Source organism: Antechinus flavipes, chromosome 2 (assembly GCF_016432865.1).
Source record: "Antechinus flavipes isolate AdamAnt ecotype Samford, QLD, Australia chromosome 2, AdamAnt_v2, whole genome shotgun sequence".
NCBI classification, from domain to species: Eukaryota; Metazoa; Chordata; class Mammalia; order Dasyuromorphia; family Dasyuridae; genus Antechinus; species Antechinus flavipes.
This window is the reverse complement of record NC_067399.1, coordinates 26,905,418-26,921,073: the sequence shown is the minus strand read 5'-3', so window position 1 is coordinate 26,921,073 and position 15,656 is coordinate 26,905,418. Positions and strand designations below refer to the sequence as shown.

The 15,656-nt window shown below is 36.6% G+C and overlaps 1 protein-coding gene across 2 annotated transcripts in view; it reads right to left on the bottom strand.

Annotated features, from left to right (window-relative positions):
• Positions 1 to 972: 972 nt before the first annotated feature.
• Positions 973 to 15,656, bottom strand: part of CTNNA2 (catenin alpha 2) — a 1,459,872-nt gene continuing 1,445,188 nt past the window's right edge. For both annotated transcript variants that reach the window (XM_051974336.1, XM_051974337.1), the window contains one exon: positions 973 to 2,196. In XM_051974336.1, coding sequence (XP_051830296.1) covers positions 1,909 to 2,196 — 288 coding nt within the window. In that variant the 3' untranslated portion in view covers positions 973 to 1,908. The remainder of the gene's footprint in view (positions 2,197 to 15,656) is intronic.

Sequence of the window (15,656 nt, the reverse complement as noted above, 5' to 3'; positions counted from 1 at the left end):
TTTGACCAAATGAACATGAAATCCATCTCTATTGTCTTGAATGGTTCCAATGAAATTGTGAAAGATTCTCAAAGGAGCCATATTTAGCTTATTGGGGAAAGAAATGAGTGATTTCCTGAGCCCTCCCTAATTTAAACTAGGATGATTCAGAAATATTCCCAATTTGGAAGGATGGAAGGGCGGACTTATATCACCTTCTATACCAGTTGGCAATCAATTGGTATTCAGACATCATTACCTTCAGATATTCTCAAAGATTCCATGGAAAATTTCAGGAGATAGTTTTGAGGGGGTGAGTAAGGATCTGAGCAAAGAAAAAAAAAGTATATTCCTCAAGCTTCTAATTAAAGTTGGGTTGATTTACTACAAGTCTCATGGCTTAATGAAAAGGATTATTCCAGCATATTAATAATATCTGGGAAGGGATGCCACAGATAATTAACGGTCATTGTACTGATATTTCTAGTCATCTCTAGGAAGTGTTGGATTCCTTTTACTTTAAAAAAATACTTATTTTGACATACTCTTTTTTAGACACAGGATGCAAATATAAAAGTCAGATGGTTCTTGTTCTCAGGGAGTTTCTATTCCAAGAAGGCAAATACATTTAGCCTGTCAGTCAATGAAATAAATAGTGAAAACTATTTGAAACTGAAAAGATACAAGTTCAAATACTGCCTCTAAATCTCCATTAGCTTTATCACTTGGGACAAATCCAATGCTCTCTTTTAGAATTTATTTGTATAATGGAGATGAAAATGGCAGCACTTCATGAGATTTTTTTGGTGAGGATTAAAGGAAATATTTTATGTAAAGTGTATTTACAAACTTTAAATTGCTATTTTATTAGCCAGGAATCAAACTAGAGCCACTCGTTCCTGGATCTAGTTTTCCCTCTTTCCTTCCCACATTCAAGAAATTGCCACCCATGAACAAGTACTTAGGTACAAATAACAAAGCATCACACAAACGTATAGGTTAAATGAGTTTATTTAGAGTTAGTGGATACAATGGTATAGTAGATACCAGCACTCCAAGCTACACCTATAGATTTGCCTCTAGACTGTCACACATTTTCAAATTTCCATAGTTCTAAACATTCCACCATCGGGCCTTCTATTTCTAGCAAAAAATAAAATCATAACCAAAATTGCAAAGGCCAGCCACCATGTTGTGCTTCAAATGCTGCTATCCGAATTTCAATTGGCAAAAGTCAATTTCAGTTTTTATCAGTGAATGGGAATAATTTATCACATGAGCAAGAGTCATAGCAGGACTAGAAGATAAAGAACAAAATATGGATTAAAAGAAGCACTTGAAGCTGGATTATTTAGGTTCCCCTATGTTAAAAATTCACATACTATCATGAAGATATGACCTCAAAGTTAACTCGTTTGATCCGTGGGCCACACACGTAAGCATATTGGCTAGTACATTTGTTTTTTGCACTGAAACAGAAGCAATACAAGTTTAATTTTCTACCATCACCCCCACCACCCCCAACCCCAGCCTTTTCACTTAGCAATATACCTGCCAACCTAATGTTTCTTGCATGCATAAAGTTTGGCTTTGAGAGATCAAAATTTGTCTTTCCCCTCCCTCCCCTTCCCTTACACTTTAAAATGTGAATTCTTTGGCCAATTCGACGTAGACATTTCAAGAGTAGCTTCCTATCAGCTTGGGACAAGATGGCCTTGCCCGTTCACTGTTTCCCATTAGTTGATTTTATTCAGTTGGGTCTGATCTCATGTCACATGCAAACTGATACTGGTTCATTAACTTTTCCCCATGCCAGAGGCACATAAGTCGGCAGGTACATATACAAAAAGGATCTAGAAACAAAACAAAACAAAAAAGAAAAGAAAAGAAAACCCTTTTTTTCTTTCTTTCTTGGTAAAGCCTAGTGTCCTAAAAGGAATCCATTGCTTTAAATTCACTTAACGCCTGTACAGGAGAAATGTGTTTCTTCTGAGAGCCTCGTCTAACTCTCGTCTGGTATTCTTCTGGTTTTTCTCGCTTCACTAAGGGCTTTTTCTCAGGAGCTTTCATCTTCCATGACACCACAGGGGAGTTCACGGCGGCTGTCCCGTAGACCTTCTGGTATTTGGTGGAGGCCACGTAGGAGGCTTTCACAGTGAGAACCACAGCATTCATCAAGTTCTTGGCTGCCTGGATGAGGGATGTGGCACTATCCAGCTAGAGGAAGGGACAAGAGAATGGGATATAAGAGGGTTATTCAAAGTCAAACATCCAGAAGGGGGCTGATGCATTTCTGCCATTAAGGAGCAGAGAAGGCAACCCACCTTTGCCAAAAGAGGAACTTATGATTGGAAGAAACAGAACAGTAATGAAGGAAAGGCTGACCACCTCTTTCATTCCCCCACCCTCCAATACCTTTCAGCCCTCAGTGTATTGAGACTCTGAAAAAAGGAAGCATTTTAACTGTCTTTTTATAGCTCCAAATATTAACTGGCTAACAAAGATCCCCCTTTTGAGCTTATAAAAGTTTCCATACTGATACAAGGTTTGGCTATCAGGACTCTTGAAGGGTTGCTGTTCTCACTGATACAGGGACCATACCAAAAGCACCATTAATACTTAGTACAAGTTGAAAAAAACAGCTGAGTTTTATATCCATGCAAATGATTGCTAATAGATAAAAGGAGATTTGTAGAAACATACTTGCTAGCTTAGATATGGAGGCAGGGCAGACCTGAGAGTAAGTAATGGCATATGGCTAGAGGCTCTCTAGTTTCTAACCATAGAAAATGAACTGAACAAGTCTTGAGTCCCTCATTTGGACAAAAACATGAACACAAAGCAAAGCAAAGCAAAATAAAATAAAAAGCTAACCATGGCAAACTGCTATTGGCAAGTTGTAATCAGTGTGACCATAGACCGGATTATCATTGAGGTTCCCTTAAAAACCATTAATTTACTGATTCAATTTATGGACTTTGACTATGGAGTCACTATTCTGATTCTTCGCTTTTCTCTCCAAATTCCCTTTGGGTAATAGCAGTTCTTGGGTGCTAAATATCTTCTCTATGCAGATGATTTCCAGATTTATCTATCTAGTCCAAGTCTTTCTTTTGAACATCAATCTTAAATGCCCAACTGCCTGTGAGAATTTAAAACGGATGTCTATAATCAGTTCATATTCAACATGCCCAAGACAGAATTCATTATCTTTTCTTCCCATCTCCACCCATCTTTTGTATTACTGTGCTACTATTGTGGGCACCAACATCGTTCTTGTCACCCAGTTTCAGAATCCCCTTTGGAGGCACCTTAAACTTGAGACACATCCCAACAGTAGGCAAGTCTTATTGCTCTCCCCTCTCCCCCCCCCAATTGCAACATACTCCTTTTTCTCTTCATAGGAACCAGTCTAGTTTGGCATTTTAATACTTATTAATTGGGTAATTGTAATAGTCTTATAATTGTTTTTCGATGCTTCTCATCTCTCTTAACCATCTATCTTACAAATACTCACAGAAGTTCTTTTCCTAAAGTGGAAGTCCATGTAATGTCTTTAGCCCACAAACTTCAATTGTAAAGGGCTGAAACTTTTGAGTCAAAGCACTGAGGTCGGACAACCGAGCACTTAAGGTTAATTGCCGATTGGATAATATTCTATAAGCATATGCTTGGAAAATGGCCCTTCCCATTATTCTGTGCTGGCTCGGGAATTGTAGGAGGGATTAGGGGGTAAAGTAAGACTAGCCAGGACACTTTGGTGGTAGATGAGGAAGGAGGTGGTCGTGGAGATTCTGTGTCCATCCAATTCACTTCTACCTTTAAAGACCAATAATAAAGACCAAGGACTTTTGCTTATCCTGACTCCGGCTGATTCTAAGGACTACGAGGTGCTAACTCAGTTTTCACATCCAATGGCTTCCATTACCTCAAAAATCAAATACAACCTTTTGTCAGACCATTTAAATCTCTTTGCAACCTACTTCCCCTCTCTTTTCACTGAGTGGTTTAGGCTATATTAGTCACCATGGATAATTCAGAGACATACCATCTCTCATTTCCATCCCTTTCCATGCCTAAAATGAACATCAACCTCTAGGAATTTATAGTTCATTTAGGATTTGGTTCACATATCACCTTTTTCATGATTATTTTCTCCCCACCACCTGTCCCTCACCAATTGTTAGGACCTTCTCCTCTAAAACTGATTTATAGGGAGTTTCCTATTGCTTTTAAAGAGACAGAAAATGTGCATGTACTGAATTAGAAAACTATTAATCACTATGCTAAGCTAGATAACCATTGTATTATCAACTCCACTGAGTGAGCACCTTGTAAGACTCCTTGTTTCAAGTACAGAGTTCTGGCCCATAACAAGAAAATACTCTGATTTATAAAGCTTTCATAACTTGGTCTTGACATAAATTTCCAACCTTATTATCTATTATTACTCTTCCCTACACACAATGAAGTCTAGTCAAGTGGGACTAACATCTGTTTCTCACATACAGAACTCATTTTCCCATCTATGTGCCCATGCAGTGGCAAGTTGCAATGTATTCCCACCCCACCTTTGACTTGTCATAATCCCATAAGTACATTTCAAGTATTTCCTGATCTCTGAATTCCTATCATGCATTTACTCTGTCTACATTTCATATATATATTCATTCTTTACATTCTTGGAAATTTATACATCATCTCCCTTGACAATGTAAGTTTCTTGAGAGCAGAGATTGTTTGTTCTATTCCCTAGGAATCCCTAGGAAAGTGCCTGGCATATTATTAAGCACTTAAAAATCCTCCATTATTGAATTATCCTCATTAATCCAATCCTCCCACCAATATGGGATGTAAAGCCAGATCAGTGCAGCAAAGTGGTGACTTTTGTGTGAGTCTGACACTTTTCTTTCCTACCATGTATTTCAAATAACTGAATCTTCAAAATATAAGGATATTTAACCCTTCTTTCTCTTACTATGAGTCAGATACTCTTATGAGGGCTGGTGATACAAAAAAAGCAAACAAGTCCCTGCTCTCAAAAAGCTCACAGTATAATTGTGTAGACAACATTTAAAAAAATAAAGAAACCCCACAATATGTAAAATGAGATATGAATTAGATAAATCGGATGAGACATTTTACAGAGAGAAGGAGTTAGCATTAAGGGAGATCATGGAAAATCTCACCAGAAAGTGGGATTCTAGCTAAGACTTGTAGGAAGCCAGGAGACAGAAAGAAGGAGGAAGGAGGACATTCCAGGTATAGGAGACAGTCAATGAAAACTCTTGGAGTTTAACATAGAATGTTGTGTATGAAGAATAGGAGATATGAAGCAAACTAGAGAGCTGAGAGAGACTGTAAATGAAGATTTGGATAAAAACAAGACCTTTAACCCATGTGTCCTTACATCCCAAGCTTGCGCTTGATCCCCTTTCCATGTCAACTCACTGCATTGCCTCTCCTGCTCATTGAGACCTAAACATTTTATCAGGATATTCTACAAAAATGAATTTCACCAAATGCTATAGTTGTCAAAGGTCTGTGTCCAACTCTGCACTAACCATTCAACTATAGACAAATTCACTTACACTCCTAGAAATATACACATTCTTACATTAAGTCTGAAATGCTAAACTGGCTTCTAAGGATTACTAAGTAGAGACAATACTCAATCATGCATAATGACAGGAAAAACAGCCAATTGTAGATCTATAAATCATCTCCCAAAGCTAATATAAGTCAACACATTTCTAAGTTTTCCCTCACCCCTTCCCATCATGCTTTCAGTAAAGTACATGGCTGAGTCCCTGACTGGATAGACTTGGATTTCATTTTCTCTTATTTTCTCAATGCGACATCCTGGTAACAATCAAAAGACAAATAACTGAAAAGAGGGAAAGGGAAGTTCCTCAAGGTCAGGATTTTTCATCAATTATTTATCATGGCCCCATAGCCATGAGTTCAAACTTATGTAAGGTTTTTTGCATGTTATTTCATAATATCAAGAGGGAAATTTTAATTTGTGAAGTTCATCCATTGTGTTGAACATACTTCTCTTTGTGAGTCTTATTGATAGGTACAAAATAACTTGAGTAAGGCATGTGGTGTTTTTGTTTGCTCTTTTTTTGTGTGTGGTGATTTTCTCAAAGCAGCAGAATTAAAAAAAAAAAAAAAAAAAAACAACTATGTTTCAAGCACTGTGCTAAGAGGAGGAAATAAATAAAAATCCAGAAGTAAGATAAGCCTATCCTGAAGGAGCTTAGATTATTCTGAGGAAAGATAACATATAGACAGTAGTTATGATTTAAGAGGGGTATCATCCTTTGTAAAGCCCCACAGATAATGAGCGGAGTCAATGATTAATTGATTGGCACACATTTCCCATTAACCAGGCATGATTCACTTATTTATTACGTGTATAATTTTGGATCTTTTGAATCAAGCAATTACTCTAATACCAACTAAAGTAACTAAAAACTGCCTTTAATCCTATGAGAACATTTCTGAAGAATCAATCACTAATCAAAGGAATAGAAACTAAAAGCATAGATACCTAGTTGATTTAGAAGGGGTAAAAGTCATTGGGTGAAATAAGATTATTCTAGACAGGAAGCATATCAGGATTGGTTGAAGAGTCTTTCAAACTTTGAGGAACTTAGATAAAAACAAGTTAATTCTGAATTTGATGTTCCACTAGCAGGTTTATTTTATGTGAGACCCCTCCAGCCAATCCCCTCAGAGAAGATCATTTAGGGAAAAGGAGAGGTCCTCTGTTTTCTCCCTTCCAAACTGTCCTCTCCACTTCTCTTATCTATGATAATGCAAATTTTGAAAGGTTGGAAGACTTGAACTTCCCATCAATATCCTAGCTTTGTCCTTGAATCAGCAGTTGGTAATGACAATATTTAAACTTGGAATATATTAAGGAATGACAAATTCAATATACCTCAACAATGATACTGTTTGAGGAGGTATTCTGAGGGAAGTGGATCTCTTCGATAAAGAGCTAATTCAGTTTCAATGGATCAAGGATGGACAGAAGCAGCTACACTCAAAGAAAGAACACTGGGAAATGAATATAAACTGCTTGCATTTCTGTTTTTCTTCCCGGGTTATTTATACCTTCTGAATTCAATTCTCCCTGTGCAACAAGAGAACTGTTCGGTTCTGCACACATATATTGTATCTAGGATATATTGTAACCTATTTAACATATAAAGGACTGCTTGCCATCTGGGGGAGGGAGTAAAAGGAGGGAGGGGAAAAATCAGAACAGAAGTGAGTGCAAGGGATAATGATGTAAAAAATTACCCTGGCATGGGTTCTGTCAATAAAAAGTTTAAAAAAAATTTTTTTTAGTTTGGCATACCTTGTGTAATGTTTCAAATTAAACATGTCTTTCTTTAAAAATAAAATCTTGTAAAAGAGAAAGGCAAACTTTAAGTGCTTTTGTAACAAAAATAAATCGTAGATATCAAAAAAAAAAAAAAAAAAGGAATGACAAATTCAAAACTGTATAAGGCCCTGGCAGATGTATTGCATCATACTTAAAGGAAGCATCAGTACCTCATGAAGAGGAGGAAAGGATTTCTGGATACATTTATGGGTTATTTCTTTGTCACATGTGCTTTGTAAATTGAGTCAAGTATGAGAGATGCTTTGACAGCTGTCCTTACAATACTATTATACTAAATATTCTTTTCTATAACCTAATTAAATCTGGTTGGATAATTACTATTAACCTATAATTTGGGGGAGTAAGGGGAGCTACAGGTGAATGCTTGTGAGCAATAGCATTTTGAAGACACTTGAAACTCCTTAGTGATACCCCAAGAATCTGGTGAGAAAATAGCCAACAGGGAATAGCCAGCATGCTTAATGAGTAGGGGGGGAAGAGGTTAGAATGTTGCCTATAAACAGTATTACTCATGAAATCCAGAGAGTGAGATTCCAGACAGCTGAATAGGTCTGAACAGTAATATTAGGGAAAAAAATTTTCATTACCATTTTTTATTTTAAAATTTTAATACACTGATTTTTCTTATGAATGTGACAAATGGGGAATATATTTAGAAGAACTGCACATGTTTAACCTATTTTGGATTGTTTGCTGCCTAGAGGAAGGGAATGAGAGAAAGGGAAGGAGAAAACTTTGGAACACAAGGTTCTGAAAGGGTGAATGTTGAAAACTCCCTTTTCATGTATTTTAAAAAAATAAAAAGCTTTTATAAACAATGAAATTTTAATACAAATAAAATTTACCATAGAGGAGTGACAAGTCATTGAATGGATAGAGGTTTGATTTTATAAAGAGGATGATCTGGATTCAAATCTGGTTTCTGACACATAAAGATTGAATTGTCTTGGACAACTCAATCACTCAGTGACACTGACAATTCTTGAAGATTAGAAAGTCTAGAAAAGATGCCAAACTTTATAAGTTTGATAACTTATATAGACAACTTTCTTATTTCTTTGTTTTTAAATATGATTTTGAATTTTTTAAAAAATCAAAATAATTTTTTTCAGATCATAGGTATTGGAGCAGGAAGGGACAGAAGATGTTGAGTCAAATTATTCTTACAGATGAGGAAAAAGATACTGAAGGGGGTAGTGACTTGTCAAGGGTAACACAACGAATAATTATTAGAGTCAAGAATTGAACTTGGGTCCTACCGTTTTTCCAAGGCTAGTGCTATACTCATTATGCCCACTAGTTATTTTTCCAAATGATCTCATGCAAGCATAATACTTTGTCTTTAGATATACTCAGTTACCAGTCCACTGAAAAAATTCTTTGAAGAAAATTCAGACAGTGCAGAGTGAGTCAGTCAACCAGGAATATAATCCAACAAGCTTTACAGCATAGAGCCTGAGGGAACAAGGGTCTATGGAGCCAGAGCTGAACCAATATGTAGCTTGACCATTGTGCTTCAATGGTTTCTAGGGATAATGACAACCAATTTGGAAAAAAAAAAGATTCTAGATATGTTTGATGGATGAGTTGGAAGTAAGCCTGTGAACCTAGCCCAGGGACAGAATATGGTTGTCAAAAGGGACCCCAAAACCCTCTTATTACACACTCTTGACCAGGAATCTATTCCAGTTGGCTCTGTAGATGATTGACACAAAGACCCAAAAGGCAAAGGATCCTATCTGTAGACCAGGAAACAGTGCTTAGATGCTAAATTGACTGCAGTATTTAGTGGTGCTGCCAGGTGGGGTCAGTTCAGATCAGGGAATATTGCTATCTCCATAAATCAAGAGAATGAGCACAAATAGGCCACTTGTGGAATTTATGGGCATGATTGTGCTCAATAAATTTATCAACACAAAACATAGCAAATTTCCAGAAACCTATCAGTCTGACCAATTAAAATATATTTCATAGCAGAGCTTAGACAATATCTACAATAATACAAATGGAAAAAATAACAAAACCCTGAATGTTCCATAATGATAATGTCTTGTGTCAGTATGAAGGAAGGGATAGAAGCATATACTGTTTGTTGCAGAGGTAGAGGATTATTTCGTGTGGAATACCACATGTATAGGAGATTCAGCAGATATGTAAGTCACTTTGGTTAACCTCCTCCTTCCTTCCTTCCTTCCTTCTTTCCATCCTTTCTTCCACCCTTCCTTCCCACCTTCCTTCCTTCTGCCCTTCCTTCACACCTTCCTTCTTTTCTTCCTTTTCTCCCTCTTTCTCTCACACCTTCCCTCCCTCCTTCTTTCCTTCCTTCCTTCTTTGCATCCTTCCTTCCCATCTTCCTCCCTCACACCTTCCTCCCTCTCTCTCTCCCTTCCTTCTTTCTTTCCTTCCCTTCTTCCTTCCTTTCATCCTTCCCATCTTCCTTCTTTCCATCCTTCCTTCACACCTTCCTTCCTCCCCATCTTTCTTCCCTCTATCCTTCTCACCTTCCTTCTTTATATCCTTCCTTCACACCTTCCTTCCTTCCATTCTTCCTTTTGTTCTTTCTCTTCTTCTTCACACCTTCCTCCCTCCCTCCCTCTTTCCCTCTTCCCTCCCTCTTTCCCTCATCCCTTCCTATTTCCCTCCTTCTCCCTCCCTTCTTTCTTCCTCCCTCCTTTCTTCCTCCTTCCCTCCACCCTTCCTTCCTTCCTTCACACCTTCCTTCCTTCTTTGCATCCTTCCTTCCCATCTTCCTCCCTCACACCTTCCTCCCTCTTTCCTCACTCTTTCCCTCCTCCCTTCCTCCCTCCCTCTTTCCTCCCTCCCTTCTTTCTTCCTCCCTTTTTTTCTCCTTCCTTCTCCTTCCCTCCCTCTCTCTCTTCCTTCCTTCCTTCTTTCTTTCCTTCCTTCCCTCCTCCCCTCCTTCCTTCCTTCTTTCTTTTCCCCTTTTCTTCTTTTCCTTCCTTCCTTTCTTCATTTCTTTTCCCTGAATAGGGAAGAGAAAAGGAAATTTTTTGCAAATGAAGTTTATGTGGAAAAGGTAAACACACACAGACACAATCATAATAGCTGTATTGATAGATTATAAATAGTAAATAATTAACAGAAGGAAATCAATATATGAGTCTGAAAAAGTTGCCTTTAGAAGATGGCATTTTAGTTGGGATTTAAAATAAGCTAGGAAAATCTGTAAGCAGAGAAACAATCCCACCCAATAGGTGGGATTATAAACTCCATGAGGGAAGAGATTATTTTTGCTTTTATATTCCCATTTTAGCACATCATCTGATATGTTGGGTACTCAATATGAATTGAATTGAAATTAATTGAGCCCTATCTAGGACTGTCTCCATCTGTTGAGCTTTTTTTAAAGACATATCACTATACCCATTCACGTGACTGGCATTATAGGAAAAAAGCAAGCATTTCTTTTTTCTGAAGAGAAAAAGTTACACACACACACATGCATACATGCGCACACACACACACACACACACACACACACACTAGACTGAAACTGGTTTCCAGAAATCTTATTGGAAATTGTGTATAATATTCAATAACTAAAGCAATGATGATGGACCATGCTAAAGATGTCTTTTCCAATAATAAGGTTCACCCAAATAAAATTAATATTCTTTCTTACATAAGGTTTTTCCTTATTCAACTAGTGCCCCAAGTTACTTCCTACTAGTTTCTCTCAGTATCTCTCTCTGTGTGGGTCTGTCTCTTTCTCTCTAATTGGTCTTTCTCCTCTCTTAATTAGTTTGTATCCCTCTGTTTATATGTTCTACTTTTTTCTCTTTGTAAAGGATAACAGATTTAGAGTTACTAGGAATCATCTCACCCATTTTACAGAAAATGAAATTGGAGTACTGAAAAATTAAATTAATTTTCTCCAAGGTAAGTAAGAAAATATCTGAATCAGGATTCAAAGATCATTCTGACTACAAGTCTATCCAGTATTGTAAACACTCCAGAACTAGACTGCAAGGTTGAATCCTTCAAACAAGCTATTACATTTCATCTAAGTATTACCTATTTGCCTGAAACAAAGTAAGTACATAATAGCTTTTCTGTGCAGTAGTCCGACAATTAAAACTCTTGATTTTTGAAGATGTTTATTTTGACCCTTCTGTTCCTGCTAAACAATTGCTAAGAAAAAAAAATCCTGTATGGTCTCTATCTTTGAAAGGACTTTTCTTAAAAAAAAATGTCATTTGTTCATATTTTCTTATCTTCCCAATGTCATTCAGTTCAAATCCTTTGTTTGGGGATTTTTATGTTTTTGTTACAAATTCTATGTTAGAGAAGCTTTCAAGAACAGACATAAGATTTTTCTTCATATTTCGGTTGTGACTCTTTATGGCCTACGACAGTCTCATGCTAACTTGTAACTGATTTTAGAAGTGTTGTTTCTGAGACATTCTCCTCCCCAATCTCCTACAGCAAAGGTTGATTGCAAAGGGGAGATGCTTGGAACACAGTTCATCTCCATCAGAGCAAATAATACCACCCTTTCATGTAGGGACATTTCTATGACCTAATCATGCCTCTTGAGCTCTCATGGCTATCCCCATCCGTGATAATGAGGTTCAGTCAAAGAATCCATGTCTTATAAGGCTTGAAGGGAAGCATGGTAAAGTGAAGAAAGCAGGAAGACCTAAGTCCCAGTCTTATGTTTGCCACATTCTAACTAGGTGGACCTGGATAAGACATGATTTCTTAATGCCCCAGGAAATGTTCTAAGTTTTCAATGAACTGAATGATCAGAAGCTTCAATATCAGCAGTTAGTTATTAATTCACATCAGGTTTTATTTATTTTTTAAAACGACATAAGTATAATGGATCAAACTTGAGAATGAATCTGGTCCAATCTCTTCTCAGAAGTTGAACCATAGTTGATCATTGAAGTTTGTGGCATAGTAGAATATCAAATCAGATACCCTATTAAAACATTAAATATTTTAAAGGTATATAAATCTTGGCTATTATTTTTTATCTGTAGTAGTAGCAACAGCAGATTATAATGAAGATAATAGATAAGGGGATCAAATAACAATTTGTGTTCTGCCTATTATGTACCAAGTTTTAGGTGATTTGATGCTCACATTCTGGAAGCTAAGATGGTGTTATTCTTCTCATTTTTTCATTTTATATTTGAGAGAAACTGAGTCAAAAAAGTAAAGTCCTTTACTCAGATACACACAGTTAGTAAGCATCTGAGGTCAGATTTGAATTCAGTTCAATCTGATTTCAGGTTCAATTTGGTGCTATCTAGTTCCTCCAAGTATGATAGTGTGCTGGCACTTGGAGTATAGAAGCCTGGAGTTCAAATCTTGTCTCTGATGCTTAGCTTTTTCATGTCTCCAGGCAAACTCTCCTCCAGTTTTTTTTCCTTATCATTTTACTCAGATATTTTGCCTTGTGCTTCCCAAGAAGAAAATTAGGCAATATTGTTCTGAATTAATGGAAGACACTATATATGGCCTCTAAGAAGCACATGAAAGGCACTGGAGTTTACTGAGCAGGTGAGTGACATGGTCTCAAATCTGCAATCGAGGAAAATCACTTTGATAGATGTTTGGAGAATAGAATGGGAAGGCTAATGGGGAGATATCTGTGATCAAGAGACAAATGAGAAGACTATTAAAATAGACAAGGTCAGATATGACATGGGGCTGAATTGATCTTTTTGGTTGTATAAGTGAAGAAAAAGGAATTACAATGGCAATAGTTATGGAGTTATAACAAGATTTAATCACAGAGTTATGACAAGATTTAGAAAGAATAATGAGTGAAATCAGAATGCAACATTTCTTCCACAGATCAAAAATTCTAACAGTTCCAATGGACATTGTCTCCACAAGAAGTAATTAAATAGTAGATTTTGATTCAGGAAGGTATGAGCTTGAAGAGCTGGATTCTTCTTTTGCCTTGTATAAACTTGAAAACTTATTTAACTCCTTTCTAAATCTTAGGTTCATTAGATCATAGATTTAGAATTGAAGGATCCTCAGAGTTTAGGCCTCATATTTTATAATTGAGGAAACTGGGGTACAAAGAAGTGATCTTTCCATGATAAGTAATCCAGACAGGAGTCACAGTCAGGTCTTTTGTAATCCAAATCCAGGACTCTTAAATTAAAAGTATCATCAGATTACAAATCTAGAGGTGAAGGAGATCTGAGAGAGCTCATCCTCTCATTTTACAAATGGGGAAACTAAAAACCAAAGAAATAGTGATTGTCAGAGAGTTTAAAAGTGATAGTGAGTAGCAGAGTAAAAATTCACATTCAAGTCCTCAGGATTCAAAATCATTATTCTTCTCATTCCCCACAGACTGCTTCTTCCAATAATACCTTTAATGTATACCTCACTAGGTTTGTTGAAGAACTCATATGATGTTATATATAGGGAGCTCTTGGTAAATTTTAAAGTGTTATATAAATGTCAGATTACTTATTATCAACAAGCTTTTTTAAAGTCTTTTCACACAGCATCAGTTGGCTTCATTAATAGGTAAACAATTTTTTCTATTTTTCCCCATTCCTAATCTTTGTGAACTTTCTGGATGGGTCTGGGTATGTAGCAGAAAAAAATGTAGAAGCACATCGCTGCCATCATCTATTAAAAAAAAAAGTAAATCTTGGAGGCCTGGGAGAGCAATTTGATTATTTGGTTGCTGTTCTTTGTTCTAAAAGAGGACCAAAATGATATCACTATGTTGAAGTCAAAGTATAGTATGTCTGACTGTGGCAAATTAGACTAATATGAACTTGGAAGGCTCCATCATAGATTGGACACAGAGAGTCACATGAACATTTGGAGTGGAACTATCAGCAGAGAAATATAATGGAAGCCCAAAATGGACCTTAGAGGCCTAACTCTCTCCTATAACAGATGAAAAATCAAATTGAAATAAAGGAAAACAATTGAGCAAAATCACAGAGGTGGATTGGAATCCAGGATCTCTTGACTCTAAATTCATTGTTTTTCCAACTAAAGTATGCAATTCTTGTGAATTTGTATGATATCCATCTTCTTGTACAATGGTAGAACTGGGAAGGGCTCAAGAAGATAGATCATTTAGACCTGACTCCAAAATTATCCCTGTGCTCCAGTTTCCATTTCATTACTTGATAAAATTAGTTATAGCATTTTAAGATTATGTCTATTAAGACCTATACAAAAAGACGTCTATTTTAAATTAGTTATAGTCCTATCCCATACAATGTGGTAAATCATTGAGTTTTTCTCAAAAACAACTGAAGTGCTGAAATACTTTGATAGGCTATTACTGAGACAAATATCATTGATTTAGTGACTTGTGGGAAGCATAATAAAAGAGTAAGCAGCCATTAGATGGTACTTGTGAGACAAGCAGACCTTGTGAATTTTACCTAAATGACTTTAAAGTAGAGAAGGGGAACTGAAAGAGTTTTATCTCTTGTAGGAGTTGACTATTTATTTTGACTTGGTTAAGGAGTCTAGTGATTTTGAGTGGCTCTCGATGGATTTTGAGTAATGGGAAAATCTCATATCTCATTTTTATAAGTTTAGGCACTCATGCAAATAGGTTGTGACAGATCAAATATTTATAAGAACAAACATGTGAGACTCTTATCTCTAAATGCTTGACTATTTTCAATGTGTCAATAGTCTCTGCTTCCAGTCTCTGCCCCATTCAGTAGGGAAGGGTTGTAATCGCCCCCCACCCCTCAATTTAGAGGAACTATGGGCATAAAACTTTACTTAATCCTAGAATATTTATGACATATGAAGTTGCCTAAAGCTCAAATAAGTGAAGTGTTTTATTCAAGCTTTTCACAAGTTTGCATCAAAAGCAATATTTAAACACAAATCTTTCTGACTGTAAGTCCAACATCCTATCTACTAGGTCTGATTGCCACCAGAATCAATTTTTCTAAAATCGTATCTTTGAGAAAATATGGAGGACATGTTATATATTGGATTAAATGTTTAAATGCTCAGATTATCCTAGATTCAGCCTAAGAGATCTTCCAAGGCAATCCAATTTATATCAACCTTTCATTTTCAATGGAGGCTGAGAGAGTCTAAGTGATGCTAGCACAAATATTAAATGCAGATGCAGCATTTGCATCCTGGGCATCTGATTACAAATCTGATGTTTCTTCTAGCTGTACCAGTTACTTTGGGAAAATTACATCAAGCTCTATGAGCTTTAGTGTTCTCATCTGAGGTAAAATGGGGATAATAATATCTGTGAGGTCATATA